This window comes from Gekko japonicus, unplaced genomic scaffold, assembly GCF_001447785.1.
Source record: "Gekko japonicus isolate JY-2015 unplaced genomic scaffold, Gekko_japonicus_V1.1 scaffold405, whole genome shotgun sequence".
Taxonomy (NCBI): domain Eukaryota; kingdom Metazoa; phylum Chordata; class Lepidosauria; order Squamata; family Gekkonidae; genus Gekko; species Gekko japonicus.
Window position 1 is genome coordinate 340,912 of NW_015175982.1, and position 15,569 is coordinate 356,480.

The 15,569-nt window shown below is 45.2% G+C and overlaps 1 protein-coding gene across 1 annotated transcript in view; it reads right to left on the reverse strand.

Annotated features, from left to right (window-relative positions):
* Nucleotides 1–1,263: 1,263 nt before the first annotated feature.
* Nucleotides 1,264–15,569, reverse strand: part of PTK7 (protein tyrosine kinase 7 (inactive)) — a 123,021-nt gene continuing 108,715 nt past the window's right edge. Inside the window, exons 13-20 of the mRNA XM_015426249.1 lie at nucleotides 15,019–15,146; nucleotides 13,433–13,636; nucleotides 10,174–10,329; nucleotides 8,596–8,828; nucleotides 7,087–7,167; nucleotides 4,976–5,127; nucleotides 4,691–4,869; nucleotides 1,264–1,893 (exon numbers count right to left, since the gene is read on the reverse strand). Coding sequence (XP_015281735.1) covers nucleotides 1,733–1,893; nucleotides 4,691–4,869; nucleotides 4,976–5,127; nucleotides 7,087–7,167; nucleotides 8,596–8,828; nucleotides 10,174–10,329; nucleotides 13,433–13,636; nucleotides 15,019–15,146 — 1,294 coding nt within the window. The 3' untranslated portion in view covers nucleotides 1,264–1,732. The remainder of the gene's footprint in view (nucleotides 1,894–4,690; nucleotides 4,870–4,975; nucleotides 5,128–7,086; nucleotides 7,168–8,595; nucleotides 8,829–10,173; nucleotides 10,330–13,432; nucleotides 13,637–15,018; nucleotides 15,147–15,569) is intronic.

The window sequence follows — 15,569 nt, forward strand, 5'->3', positions numbered from 1 at the left end:
ATTAGACAAATGGATTCCTCAATTAAAGCATTTTATGGTTATGCTACTTGCACGTTAAACACCACACTACTATTCCTGGCCACCTTGTCTGGGAGCAGTATACGTTCGGGACCGCCCCTCCAGGTATTTCCCCCAAAGAGCTTTACGCTCAAGTGATCCCTGACCTGGAAAGTATCTGGCTGCCCACAACCAGAAGCCTTCTGTTCTGTTCTGCCAGGCTTATGACTCTGAAGCAGCGACAGTCTCCATCCTACATTGGCTTCTCCCCCCCCACCCCCCTTTCTGTATCTGCTATTCCTCCATGTGATTGGTGGCAAGATATTTTACCCTCCCCCCCTGGATAGGGGCCCCCAGGCTGTGCTCTTTTAGGCACCATCTGTTAGTGTTACTATTATGGTTAAAATTGTTTTAATTAATTTTATAGATATTGTATTACGGATATGGCTGTGTAGGGGAGGAGGGCTATAAATCCAATAAATATATAAGTTCTGTGCAATGACCTCTCCTTGTGCCTTGGAACCCCCATGGAAAAAGAACCCCGTAATCAGCAATTCACCTAAAAGAAGGAAAAGTTAGATAAGGAACACAGGAATGTTTTAAGTTTTTTTTAAAAAGAGAGGGACTCTTTATTGAGAGCAGCATATAAAAAAAAAAACCTTCTTGGCTGTTCTACCCTCCACTCAAGCAAACTGAAACTAAAATGACTCTAGGCTGCAATTCTTGCAATAATAATAATTATAATAATAATTAAAGAATACTAAGGCTGAGAGGTGTCAACATTTTTTTTAAAAAAAGGAAAACAAACATTGTCCCCAAATAATTGTATAAAAAGGATAGTCAGGAAAGCAAGTGAAAAATCTCCTTCATATGCCAGGCACTTAAGTTTTCTTTGCTCCTTCTAGATACGCAGGGAGGCACCAGAAGGCCTGACGGACCACTCCAGGAGGAGAGAGACAAGAGAACGGCTTAATAAATATAAAGGTTCCTCACTGGCTTAAGACAGGAGCACATGGTCCAGTTTATTAGGTACCTTGATGTCTTGTTCAGGCCTCACTTCAAAATATCTGGGTGCCTCCTCCTCCAAACCCTGCGAAACCTTGCCACAAATGAAGGCTCTCTCAAATTAAAGGAACTTGCTTGTGCTTATTGAGAAAGGCATTCTGAGATCTGAATCGGATGGGGCCACGGCTGATTGACAGAGCACCGGCTTTGCATGCAGAAGGTCCCAGGCATCTCGTTACACGGTGATATGAAAGACCACTAATTAAGACCTTGGAGAGCCACTGCCAGTCAGAGTACTAGACAACACCGACCTTGACAGACCAATAGTCCGACTTGGTATAAGACAGCTTTATGTGAGTTCAGGAAGAAGAAGAAGATGCCTGAGGTGCCAACACAGAGGAGTCCCAAAACTTGCCACAGGCCTTCATTGCCAAAGGGGCCTGTGGTGCCTTTCCAGCATTCCCTGCAGCGCTTGCATGTTAACCAGCCTCACGGATATCAGAGGTAGAACCTGGAGGAAATGCAGCCTGGTGAGGGGCAGGGAACAGGGCCTGACAAGAAGCCTCTGGTAAAGGAACAACGTCCACAAGTTTTGTCCATTAGTGTAAAAAATCCACAGTCCGTTTGGGTGTGGACTTTGGGTCCCCACTGGAGAGTCTGTAACAGTCAAACGCCAAAACCACTCTCGGGCCGTTCCCAGCTCATGCAAGAGGGGCCAACCTTTCCCTGCTCACGCTTTGCTCTCAGACGGGCTTTCCCCAAGCATGTTGGCGATCTCGCTGAAAGACGGGCGGTCCTTCGGGCTGGGGGCCCAACAGCGCTGCATTACTTTGTAGACCTTGGAGGGGCAACCCTCTGGATGAGGAAGCTTCATCTTCCCAGCCTGTAAACCTGAAGATGGGCAGGAGGGGGAGCAGAGGGTCAGAAACAAGGAGAGAAGGAGATCCACCAGCCCAGGTCTTGGTGGTGAGGACCCCCCACGGCCCTTCAGCATACAGCCTCTCAGCAACAATCCTCCTAAACTTAGATATCCTGTGATGGCTCCTACTTTGCTTCTCTCTTCCCTTCCTCCAAAGAAGTATCTGCCCATATAGCCAATGCTTCGCCCACATCCTCTCAATCTGGAACAGTTCAGTTCCCTTCAGCCAGCTGCATGCTTAAGGAAGGCCTTGCAAATATTTGCAAGCGGCTCCTTTCTCTTCAGCCACCCCTGCTCCTAGTTCCCCTTCCCTTCTCCCCTCCATGCTGCCAGAAAGAGCCCTGGGAGCACTGGGAGACAGGTGAGACATATTACAGTCCCGTTCTGCCCCCCCTCCCCCCGCAGTGCTGCTCCTGGCCTGGGGAGTGAGCCAGCATGGCCTTAAAAGGTCAGTAGAGGTAAGGTACACACATGTGGCAGCTGCACAACAATGTTTCCCAAGATCGGAAAAGGTTCTAACAACATGAAACACAATCCCAGAGAACGCCAGGCTAATCACTGAAAGGAAACCGCTATAGCACAACAGGGTACACTTACAAATATTAGTACAGAAGAAAAAGAAGAAGAGATTGGATTTATACCCCGCCCTTCACTTGGAGTCTCAGAGCGCCTTACAAACTCCTTTCCCTTCCCCTCCCCACAACAGACACCCTGTGAGGTGGGTGGGGCTGAGAGAACTCTGACACAAACTGCTCTTTTTCAAGGACAGCTGTGCCAGAGCTTGTGACTGACCCAAGGTCACATCAGCAGGTGCAAGTGGAGGAGTGGGGAATCAAACCCGGTTTTCCCAGATTAGAGTCCGCATACTTAACCACTACACCAAACTGGCTCTTTTAATGAAGAGCTTGGAGAGCTTCATTTTTCTAATGAAGAGAAAAAGAGAAGAGATTAGATTTATACCCCACCCTTCACTACCCACAGGAGTCTCAGAGCAGCTTTCCCTTCCCCTCCCCACAACAGACACCCTGTGAGCTAGGTGGGGCTGAGAGAGCTCTTGACAGAAACTGCTCTTTTTTCAAGAACAGCTCTTATCAGAACTATGACTTGCCCAAGGTCATCCAGCCAGGTGCAAGTGGAGGAGTGGGGAATCAAACTCAGTTCTCCCAGAGTAGAGTCCGCTCATTTGTTGTGCTAACCCTTGACACTGTTCAGCTACCATTTTGCCTACATAGGTATGATAAATGTGTTAAAAAGCTTAGTGTGGAGCAGCAATTTTAAACCACTTCAGGGATGGCGTAAGTCAGAGCACCACAACTGTGACAAGTGAGGACCCTTAATTTTTATCCACAACAGATCCATAACATCTGTACTTTTGCCTCTCCCAAGCATTCATATGAGCAATACCATCTTCCACACCATCTGTGGCTGGAGTGTGGTGCGGGGTGGGGTGGGGGACATTCTTTCAGAAAGGACACTGAAAGGGTATGCAGCCAAGCACTCTCAAGTGACAGTCATGAAGATACATTACAAACTCATGACCATTTTCACACCTTCCACACAGCCTTCTCTGACCTCTTCTCCTTTCTTTTGTCCACCCCACGCCAGAACACCCGGCACAGGGACCACAGAGATGGATCAGTTACTGATATCTGTGGTAGCACATGATACCTCAAACTACTTGCCAAGGCAGATAAAAGTTAGCCATTATATAGCACTTTAAGAGTGGTTGAAGTACCTCATTGCAGGTTATTTTGTAACTCTGTAAAGAGGTATTATTATTGCCATACTCCACATGTTGTGCCCTGGGCTTATTTTTATGACTTTATTGTTCTGTTTTTACTGTCTGGGCTGCCTTGAACAGATCTGGGAGGGGTTGTGGGAGGGGTCCCCCATTAAACAAATAAATAAATAAATAAGCTGAGAGAGTGTGGATTGCCTAAGGCCACCTACTCAGGAAATGGCTGTGATGACTGAGATTCAAACCAGAAACTTTCTGACTAGCACCTCTTCCCTACCGTGCCATACCAATTCTTTTGTTGTTGTTGTTGTTCTTAAACAGAAAAGCGCAACCAGCAGGAAAAGGCCTGCTATTTGGCTCAGCTAAGCTTGTGGCTTGAGCAGAAGTAACATTCAGCATTACATATATGTGGACTTTTGCAAATTCCAGTATTCTGTAAGCAGAACTTAAATTCTGCTCAATTTCCTAGTTTGCTGTGTATTTAAATGTTTCTTTCTGCACCAAGAAACACTAAACATGTGTGTAGGTGTTCTTTACAAATGATGGCCAACTGTTATTGGAATGACAATATGCTGTGTTGTCAGCAATCCTGCAGCTTCGCTAGAATTGAAAACTGTGTGCACAGAACAATAAAAGTGCCAAAAATGTGGCACTAAAGCTATACCTGATACATTTCAGCTTTCATTCAGACCATATTTCTAGCTGCAGACATAGGCATTTATATGGATAACAGAATCTGATCTTGGGTAGTGCAGAGTTACAAGGTTATCTAAAACCAAGCAGGCTCCCAGAAAACCCGTACTACATCCCATGCTTATTATATCACACCTGTGCTTTTTTCTAAAACCATTAAGGTGTTTTTGCTTTTTTTGTTCATCCCCTCCTCTTAAAGTAGTCTGGCTGGCTAGCAGCCATTCTGCCAGCAAGACTGCTGTGCACGCAGATTGCCAGATGGCACTTGCTGGTACCTGGCAGGAGTGTTTCACAACTCTCTGGGCCAAGGGAATAGTAATCAGTGAGGATTCACGCACCTGCTAGCACCTCCTCATCTGCCAGTTTGGAGTACGGCATTTCCCCAAGGGTGAATATTTCCCACATAACGACCCCGAAGGACCAAACGTCAGACTTGGTGGAGAATTCATCCTCCAAGACAGCTTCGGGTGGCATCCAGCGGAGCGGGATCCAGGCCTGGTGGTAGTGATAGTATTCACTGTTTCACAGAGAAGCAAAAGGAGAATCAATTCAGCCGCAGAGACCCAAGAACTGGCTTCTTTCCCAGCCAAGCGAGAGGGATCCAAAGTACCCCCCCCCTTTACCTGTTGTAAACATCCTTGCTGAGGCTCAGGCTTGACACCTTAACCTGCCTTTGGGCACTGACCAGACAGTTCCGAGCTGCCAGGTCTTTATGTACAAATCTGCTGTTGGAGAGATGCTCCATTCCCAGGGCCACTTGGCAGCTGAAGGATACCTGCAGAAAGAGGTCCCGCACACATTGGCTCCGGATCACAGAAGGCACAGAAGCCCTTCCAGCTGTTACCAGTACAGGGAAGAAAAAGGAAGCCACACACCCTGTACTTCCACAAGTGTTTATTTTGCCAGCAATATTCTTCTTCTTCTTCTTCTTTTTGTGAAAAAATTGCTTAGTGACAATTATGCAAGTAGAAATATTTGCTAGGTTTAGGATTGCCGAACGCCTTGACAAAAAGTGTGGTGTCCCTTGAACAGAGGCTTAATGGGATGTTATTTGCCAGGTGATGTTATTTACCTCCACCCCATGAAAAGCTTCAGCTGCCTGTTTTTACATATTAAGCTCTATGAAAAGGACAGACCATTTTCCTCCACAACCCTAGATCAGACACAGATCAGAGGTTTTAATCTGAGGTTTTATAATGCAAAAAAGAAGAGGGAGATTGGATTTATACCCTGCCCTTCACTACCCAAAGGTGTCTCAGAGCGGCTTACAAACCCCTCCCCCTCCCCACAACAGACACCCTGTGAGGTAGGTGGGGCTGAGAGAGCTCTGACAGAAACTGCTCTTTTTCAAGAACAGCTGTGCCAGAACTATGGCTTGCCCAAGGCCATCCAGCCAGGTGCTAGTGGAGGAGTGGGGAATCAAACCTGGTTTTCCCAGATTAGAGTCCACGCACTTAACCACTACACCAAAAACCCCAATATGTTGCTTGCTCCCTGTTCAAATTGCACAGCTCTTCCTTTACACAGTTTCCCCACCCCCTATCAGTCTCCTCCGCATCCCTGTAGCAGGCTGCCACCCATCTGTTTCCTCCACTGACCTCCTGCAACCTGGACCTTCTATACTGTTATTCACGCATCCCTCCTCCCTTGGATAAGATCAAACGTTATTTTAGCAGCACAGCTGATGCCCACATGGAGGAGGAGGGGCATAAAGGGCATCTGTAAGAAGCAGTTTGCACAAAGCAGCCTCTACATATTTAAACCAGACTTCAACTGCACCAGCAATCCTCCAGAAAGAAAGGGTCATAATTGAAATCAACTGCTTCACACATGGCTCCTTGCTGCACTGCAAAAGTAACATCTAAAACAAGTCGGAATCTAGCTACAAGTACCACCCATTGGCCAAGATCAACCCAGTATTTAGGGCTGTTTGAAAGCAGTGACGGGAAGTGCATTCGGCATAAACCGAGCTGAAAAAATACACCAAAAATACCAGTAATTGATCGGCTACCAGTATAGCTGAGCCCGAATAAAAGCCGCATGCAGATCCTGGGGCCATCGGCATATTTCTTCTCAGGTCTATTGGACCCGAGAAAAAAACAGGAATTCTGGAAGATCCTGGATCCCAATACCACACTGGTATTGGGATCCAGGATTTTCCAGAAATACCGAAAAAAAATTGGGGGGGGGGGGGGAGATCCAATAGACTCAACCTAGAAAATGACAGTTGGGGTTTGTGTGTGTGTGTGTGTGTGTGTGTGTGCGCGTGTGCGCGCGCATGCACCCCTACTAGTGACACAAAGACCAGAGACTAGAAGAGAGTAGAGTATTACAAAGAGAAGTTGTATGCTATCTGGTATCACTTTATTGTCTCCCAGCTTGGTATAGTGGTTAGGAGCATAGAGTCTAATCCGGGAGAACCGGGTTTGATTCCTCACTCCTCCACATGCAGGTGCTGGTGTGACCTTGGGTCAGTCACAAGTTCTCTCAAGAGCAGTCTTCAAAAGAGCTCTCTCAGCCCCACCTACCTCACAGGGTATCTGTTGTAGGGAGAGGAAGGGAAAGGAGATTGTAAACCGCTCTGAGACTCCTTTGGGTAGTGAAGGGTGGGGTATAAATCAAATCTCCTCCTTCAAAATTATCTGTGTTTTGTTCTCTCCCTCTCAAGCTTGATGCTTCACTACATTTTGGGACTCAACTCTTTCTGGGTGAACTGGTGTTTCCCCACTTTTACCTTCTGTTTGGTGCTGATGGGCTGGGGCTTAAGTTTCTCATCTTTAGTCCTGGAAATCCTCAAGAACTGTTTCAGGTCTCCCTAGGAGGAAATAAAAGTAACACTATTTTCAGAACCCAGGCAGGGAATCCTGGGGGTGGGGGCGGGGGTGGTAGAGGGTAGGCCTAAGGCTCTGCCCAGGCAAAACTGCCACCACCTCTGGTGCAACCACGTGAGTGCAGAAGCAGTAAAAAAAGCACATGGCCCAGCTTCAGCACCACATATCATTTGTACAGGCTTGGATACTACCATGCTGAGCACTGAGGCTTCCCTAATATCTGCTTTGCTTTGCAATATTTCCATCATTTTCTAAAAAGGATCACATAATCCTATACTTTCTGAACACACACTATCCTCTGGCATTCAAGCTCCTATTCCTTTCATTAAGTTAAGTATCAAATATAAAAAACTAGGCACAATTTGTTCCTAATGGGAATGAGGCACAAATCTCCAGGCTTCTTCCCTCCTACCCCAACACACACCGCCAGGGCAGACAAGAGCTGCCTCTGAGCACCCCACTCCACCCCTGTCAATGTTATACGACAATAAATCACATGACTTCACTGGCTCCCAGGGGCCTAAGAATTTTCTCCTCCTAAATCTGCCCCCCCCCCAACAGTGGCCCTGTACACTGCAATGAAAGGCTTCCTGGTTTAGCAACCCAATTCTGATTTAAACCTAAATACTAGCAAAATGTCAGTAGAAAAGAACAAGAGTCCAGTAGCACCTTAAAGACTAATAAAATGTGTGGCAGGGAATGAGTTTTTGTGAGTCACTGCTCACTTCTTCAGAAAAATGTCAGCTACGGCACCACATGTGAACTGGGGGAAAGGGAGAGAAGGGAGGGAGAGTGTGAGCTGAAGGATCTGAGGGCTGTTCATGTCACAAACTGTGGCTTGTTTGAGATGTGTGAATGCAGCCCAAATATACCCCCCAGCCTCCAGTTTCATAGAGTGAGATTTAATGATAGGAGCTAGCATTCCCCCAAAGACTTGGTATCAAAAGGGTCATCTGTGACTTTGCTGCGGGACGTGGCATGCCCAACCAGAACACAGCTCTACCCAAGTCCTCTGATTTCCACCTGGATGGTTTCAGAGGGCTGCTGATGTTGGTCTGCAGTAGAACAGCCAGAGCTAGAGTAGAGTCCAGTAGCCCCCTAGAGAGATTCTCGAGGTTTGAGCTTTTGTGAGGCGTCTGACAAAGCGAACTTTGACTCTGGAAAGTTCATACCCTGAAAATCTGGTTAGTCTCTCAAGTGCTACTGAAAAAACTAGCTCATTTCTACGTCTTATCCTCACAGTCTTCATCTATTCCCAAATGCCCACAGCCAACAAGCCTACTTCAAGGAGTGGGTATACAATGCATTCACTAAGCCAAATGGCAGGCCGGTTTTTCCCCTCACTGCCATCATCATATTGGGGGGAAAGCTCCTGTAAAAAAAAAAATGAAAACTCCTAGCGGACCGCCTACCAGATCCACATATTCCAGAATCATGTAATGGGGCTCTGTTTCCCGGCATAGGCCCAGCAGTCGCACCACATTGCTGTGATTCAATTTGCCAAACATCTCAAACTCTCGCCTGAAGTCCAGCTGCAGCTGTTCATCCCTTGTTTGAAGGCTCTTGACTAGAACAAGCACCTCAGTTTCACTGTCTTCAATGCCTTTTGCCTTCGCCAGGAAGACTTCTCCAAACTCGCCCTTTCCTGGAAGAAGAGGTCAATTTGTGTCCGATGGCTGATCAGGGTCAACAAAACACAAGCAGGAAGCTGCACAATCCCATTTTTAGGCTTACAAAAAGGGTCTGAAAAGCAGTTACCCATTATTCAAAAAAATAAAATAAAAAAAGACCAAACATTTCTTAATCTATCCTCAAGAATGATTTCACAACAAATGGTGTAATGGTTTTTAGCATTATTTAACTTACAGAACAAAAAACATCAAGTAGTTAAGCACCGAAAACAATAAGGCCTCTATGTAAATGCTTGCAGGCTGCCACATTGGTCCAAAGCAAAATCTGAAGCTATTTAATACCTTTTATTAGAGGAGGAGGAGGAGGAGGAGATTGGATTTATACCCCGCCCTTCACTACCGAAGGAGTCTCAGAGCGCCTTACAATCTCCTTTCCCTTCCTATAACAGACATCCGGTGAGGTAGGTGGGCCTGAAAGAGCTCTTTTGAGAACTGCTCATGAGAGAACAGCTCTGAAAGAACTTGTAACTGATCTAAGGTCACACCGACAGCTGCATATGAAGGAGTGGGGACTCAAACCTGGTCCTCCCAGATTAGAGTCCAGCATTCCTAACTACTACACAAAAATGACACAAAACACTGTGCGGGCTAGCAAAATGAAACATCCCCTTTTTTCTTCCCCATCTCCTTTTAAAACATCCAGCCTGATGAAAGAGTTCTGGAGAACTCAAAGGCTTGCACTCTGTTTTGTATAATTTCTGTTGGTCCCAATAATAGGTATTACTTGGCTTCTGTTTTTGATTACGTAAACGGCAGGAGTACCAGTGTCTGGTGTAAAAATCTGGGGATGTTTGTGGTGCAGAGTGCATGTCACCAGCTTCAGTGGGTGTACCGAGTCCCACCCTGGAACCAAACATTGTGTTTACTGGCTGATGAGGTGATCTGGGAACTAGGCAACTGGTGAGAGCTCCTGTTCTTTGAAAGGGGGGGGGGGCAGAGATGCCATCCTCCTTGAGGAGAAGAGTCCCTACACCCATTCTAGAACAACCCTCCTTTTGTGTAAACTGACTGGGCATAAAAAGGGCTCACCCTCTGTACTTTTATTAGGACCAATCAGAAGGACTCATACTCCCCTAGCATGCCCACTTTGAGAAGGGCTTTGAGCCATGATTGAGAAGTGCTGATATCAAGCAACTGGCTGGGAAGGAAGATGAGAACAGCCACATTAGAGCCCCTCAGCACAGACTGTGGGGATCTGCCGTTTACCCTAAACATGCCGCTACCTGGGGAGGCAGCAGATGTGTTGCTTGCACTCACTAGCCTGCCAGGATGAAGGAGAACTGTTACTCTGCAGCATACCTAAAGTGGTGATTGTCTGCAAATTGGAGCGGGGGAAATGCATCTTATCACTGGCGCTGTGCCTCTTGTTGGCGGATGAGCTGCTGCCAAGATTCGTCAAAGCCACCTCTTCTTGGATTTCAGCAGTAGTCTGCCCATTTTGCAGCAAAGTGCCCCCTAAGAAGAAAACACATTTTAAGTTCTCCTGCCTTAGGCGAGCACATCCTGACACTCATGCATCTTACAATAAGGATACTCAAAATAGCAATTTATTATTTTATTTTAAAACTTTATATCCTGCCTTCTTAAACCAAAGACATCTTATGGAGAGAAAAAAGATATAACAATACAATGAAACCATACAAAACTATCAGCAAAGCCGCTGCAGCCAATACAAGATTATTGCACTGAACTACCACCTAAAAACCCACCAGATTAAACCAATTCCTGCGGATTAAAAGTTTTTGTTTTAAAAGCACTGTCTTGTAACTCCTTCAAAAATGTAGGAGATTTTTCTACTCAGCTCTACAGCAAGTGAATTTGAAAGGGCAGGAGCCATTGCCAAGAACATCCTGAACATTGCGGCTACAGTTTTGACCCTCTAAAAGAGCAAATGTTGGCTGACTTGATCCCAACAGATAGGTGGGTGGGCTAATATGGAGATAACATGTGGGCCATGAAAGGCTTTATAGGTAAAAATCAGAACTCAGATTTTGATCTCAGTAGCAAAACTGGAAGACAGTGCATTTGAAACAAAAGCTGAATATGGCGTTGACCTCTCCCATTCTGGTAATATTCCTACAGATGTAGCAGCTAATCTAGAACTGTGGCATTTCTCCTTTTGTTGTTGTTACACACTTCCACACACTAACTTCTGAGCTACAGGAAAGCACAGCATTCCACATCTTCGACTATGTCAAATTGACTATTAAGATGGTATAAGGGCAGGTCTTCCCTTCCATTTAAATTCAGAAGGTTCTTCCTCATGACTGGGAGAATTGCAGGCTAAATTGTCATCTTGTTTCCTTCCACTGGTTATATTTAGGCATTTACATTCTGCTTTTCTCCCCAATGGGGACAAAAGAAACTAACAATATCATTCTCCCCTCCAGGTGGTTGACTTTGTGTCTTCAGTTTCAGTATGTTCGTACATTTTAAAGCTCACTTTCCAAGACAGTCCCCCCCTACCCTGCTGCCCAACTTGTAGATTGTGTTTACAAATCTGATGAAACAGACTCTCAGCTACAAAATCTCATGCTATAGGGATTTCACTAAACAGCAACAGGTAGCCCATTTGGAGGAAGAGGAGCTGTCTTAGCTGATTTAGAAATATATTGTACATAATTTTATCTATTAATGGACTGTTATGTTTTGTGTTCTGCAACTTGTAGTGGCCCAAGAGTCCAAAGCAGGATATAAATATTTCAAATATTTCAAATGAATAAGAAAACATAATGTAAAGGTGCCAACAGCCTCTCTGTTGCCGCAAAAATAAGGTGAAATAAAACAAGACTATCATAATTACTCTTCTAGATTTCAGGAGGATAACCAAGGACAGCAGGAGCAGATGGCATAAATAAACCACAATGTTGTGTTGCCTCTGAGAGAAACCCTAAGTGCTTCAAAAATGACCCAATTTTAATTGTACAATACATGAGGATAACGGCAGGTACTGGAATCTTTTTGTTATCTTTTTTCACAAAGGGATACGTTCTCAAAATAGCTTGGCTTGGCCACTAGAGGGTGCTGCCGCCACACCATTCGGGGATTAATGTGCAGTGAACCAGAATTGGCTGCCTTCCCATCCCTGAAATTTGATTCCTTTCTCTTGCTGTTTGGCCTATTGCTAGTGGCTCCTGATAGATACCCCTCATGGTTATTTCATAACCTTCCGGCAGTTAGACCAGAGCATATCATGGTCCCAGTGTGGAAGAGGCAGCAGGTAGGTACTGCTATCACTAGCAATGGACTAACTAACTGAGTATTCTGGACAGCTCTTGCATTCTCAGAGGAGCCCACCGATTAAATTAGCCGTGAACAGAAAAGCCTGGAGATACAACATAAGGTAAAGGCAGGAGGCTGCAATCTACAAAGACAGGCAAGGAATGTGCACAAAGCCATTATTTCCTATAGTTTATTCTCAAAGCTGGAGGGTACTTCAGAGAAGCCCATTAAAATGAGCACCAAGGTAATTCAAATTCAGTCCTCAGTTAGTTACTTCCAATTAATTTTGACCACTGCAAGGTTTCACAGATTTTGGAATAGTTTGACAAGGACAGGGGGAAGGCAGGAAGGACTGTGAGCCACAGCCAATGCCTAAAACTGACTGAATATAAAGGTAAGTCACACCAATGGAACCACCACTATTTTTCCCTATTAAAGGAGCAGGCAGAATTTCTTCCTGTGGCATTCTCTTCCTAAAAACCTGAAGGAGGGGAAACAGACCAAGGAAAGGCAGAAGGACTATGAGCTACGGCCAATGCCTAAAATTGCCTCAATATAAAGGTGAGCCACACCAATGGAGCCACCAGTATTTTCCCCCTCCAGGTTTTGTTTGTTTTTAGAAAGAGAATGCAACAGGAAGAAATTCCACCTGCTCCTCTGATAGTTACACAGAAAATGAATTTTGAGCAGATGCAGCATTACAAGCACACTAGAAGCTCTATCTTCTTCTGTACCTGGTAGCTTGGGGCAAGGGAATTACATGTAAAAAATAATCCATAGTGATTCCCATGTTGTAGGCTGGAGCTAAAGGTGAACTGTGGATTTTTCTAGTTGGATGACTACTAGAAAAATACTGACGCTCCCTTTTGTTCAAGTCTTGGAGGTAATGTCAAGGTTCAATAAATGTAGAATGCCCTCTTAAACTTTCTAGGTTGTGTGCACACTTGCATGTATGCACCCAAGCCAAACAGTACATACACGTAGGCAGATGCTCTGGGTGGCTCCCACAGACCCAAGCAAACTTAACAAGGCCACGTCACGTTTTAGAAGCCCTTCAAGAGTTGGTTGCTTTGGGTGGCAGCATGGCCAACTGAAGCATGGGATAGTATGTCTTTGTTTGCTCCCATTATTTATTTCATGGATACGCATAGTTTTTACTTTCTCCCCTAGCCTTTAGATTACAGCAGGGTATAAACACATACATTTCAAGAGGTGTTCTGACCACTTCTCCCAACAGCTCCACAGCAGTCCACCCTCCCTCCCTCAGAAGGCTAAAGCTCAAGGTAGTACCACGATGCTCCCCCTTCCTAACCAGGAACCAGATCCTATACTTTACCATTTAGACACTCCATCTCAGGCTCCTCGCCCTCTGGCTGCTTTTTCAACCTCTTTGCCTTCCTCCTCTTCTTGCAGTAGAACATGAGCCCCAGCACAATGATGATGTAGGCCACTGCAGCTCCAACCGAGAGTCCTATGGTCTGAATCATCTTATATGGAGTGTGGTTGTTGGCCGCGTCATCTCGCTCTGCAATTGGTTTGTCTGGAAGTTGGGTACCAAGATGACATGAGACAGAGCATGCTGCCGCCTCCACAGCTAAGCAACCTACAGACTGGTTGTGTGGAATGTTTCATGACCAGCACACTCTTTGCATAGATAGGATTAGCCTGAGGAGGGTTTTCTCCCACCCGATCAGCTGTGTTGCCACATGCTGCCTCTAGAAAAGGATGTGAACTTGGGAGTTCCTTGTTCTTGAATAATTAGGGGACATGTAAGACTCATTTAGTATCCCTCCGGACCATGTTCAACGGTGGCTATTGGCAATAGGCACAGACTGAGCTATGTGTGGCTAAAGCATTTCAGCATCTGATCTGCATCACCCCCATTCCCACCATATACGGTAGAAGACAAGCCCTGCGTCCAAGACAGGAAAGGAAGGAGGGCATTTCTAGGGAAGCCCTTTCCAGCTAGACTGTCAGACATCATGGCAAACCTATGTTTGACCACGAAGGGAACACACGTCATCTTGCTTGTATGTTCTCCTCCTGCACTGTGTGCAACTCCAAAAGCCTTGAATCAAATTTCAGTTTGCCGTGACATCCAAATGGCAGTTTTCTGCTCAAGTTAAGAGTTTGTTTCCTCCAAACTGCTACTTAATGACACTCCACGTGTTATGGGAAGGGGTACACAGGCCAGACAAATCAGTTTAATGTCTATCACAGAAGAGATTTACTGTGATGTCTGAATGTGGCTGGTATGGAGCACTAGACTGCCTACCAGTTGCTTGCAAGCGCTAGAGGGGTGCAACCAGAGGCTCTGTCCCCTTGAAAAGCCCTGAGGAAAAAACTCTGCTTTAAATTAATAAGCAATGCCAAAGAGACAGACAATGTACTATCTACACAGAAGGGATTATGTAAAGTCTAGTAACTATATTTGGAACAACACTATACTGAGTTTTACCCCAAAGGAAATTTACCCTGAATATAAGACAACCTCTGCCCAAACATTACACAGAAAAACTTATTATTGTATGCACTTGTAAGTTTTATGCAAACATAAGTCAGCCCTTTCTTTTTCTCGATAGCAAACCAGGGGGGAAATTAGTCTTCCTTTTGGCTAAATACAGTAATTGCTATATAAAAAGCTAGGGAAAATATGGTCAACTGCATCTATTTCTTTAATATTTATGCAGGTATGTCAAAGTGATAATTACGATTATCTAAGGAGTGCAACAGGTAATTCATTTGAACCCAAAGAACTAGCTTTCAGTCAATATGCAGATGTAGAACACTCTGCCCCACTACCCTCATTCAGATTTTCTTGTAAATCATATCAGTTGATCTAAGCAGATGCAGAGCTATTCCCCTAGAAGTCACTTTCCTACGTTCCAGACACAGTAGCACCACCAAATGGATATTCCCTACCTACAACATAGAGAAACGCGTCATGATCCTTGATGTTGCAGCTGTTGCCAGCAATACAGGTGTACTTTCCAGAGTCTTCTGTGGTGACATCGTATATTATCAGAGAGCCATTGGGCATAATCTGGATCCTGCAAGCAACGCAGAAAGAGGCCGACAACCACTAGTCAACCTAAACATCACAAAACACTATGTTTCCACACAGAGAAAACAACTGCACTACTGAATGACATCTGAAGAGTTATCAGCTCCAGATGACTCAAGCAAGTGAGCTGAGCCACACCACCCCTGGATATCTACCAGAGCAGGATTATGCCACAACGATGACAATCTGAGTTTAATTAATCTAAACCACTTAGGGCAGGAATTAATTAATTAATGAACATTAATTAATGAACATTAATCTAGACCACTTAGAGCAGAATCCTAGCTGAAACTGAAGAAATGAGCAATGACTCACAAAAGCTCCTACCCTGCCACATACTTTGTTAGTCTTTAAGGTGCTACTTGACTCTTGCTCTTTTCTATAACAACACCTCATCAGAGTGGCTCAG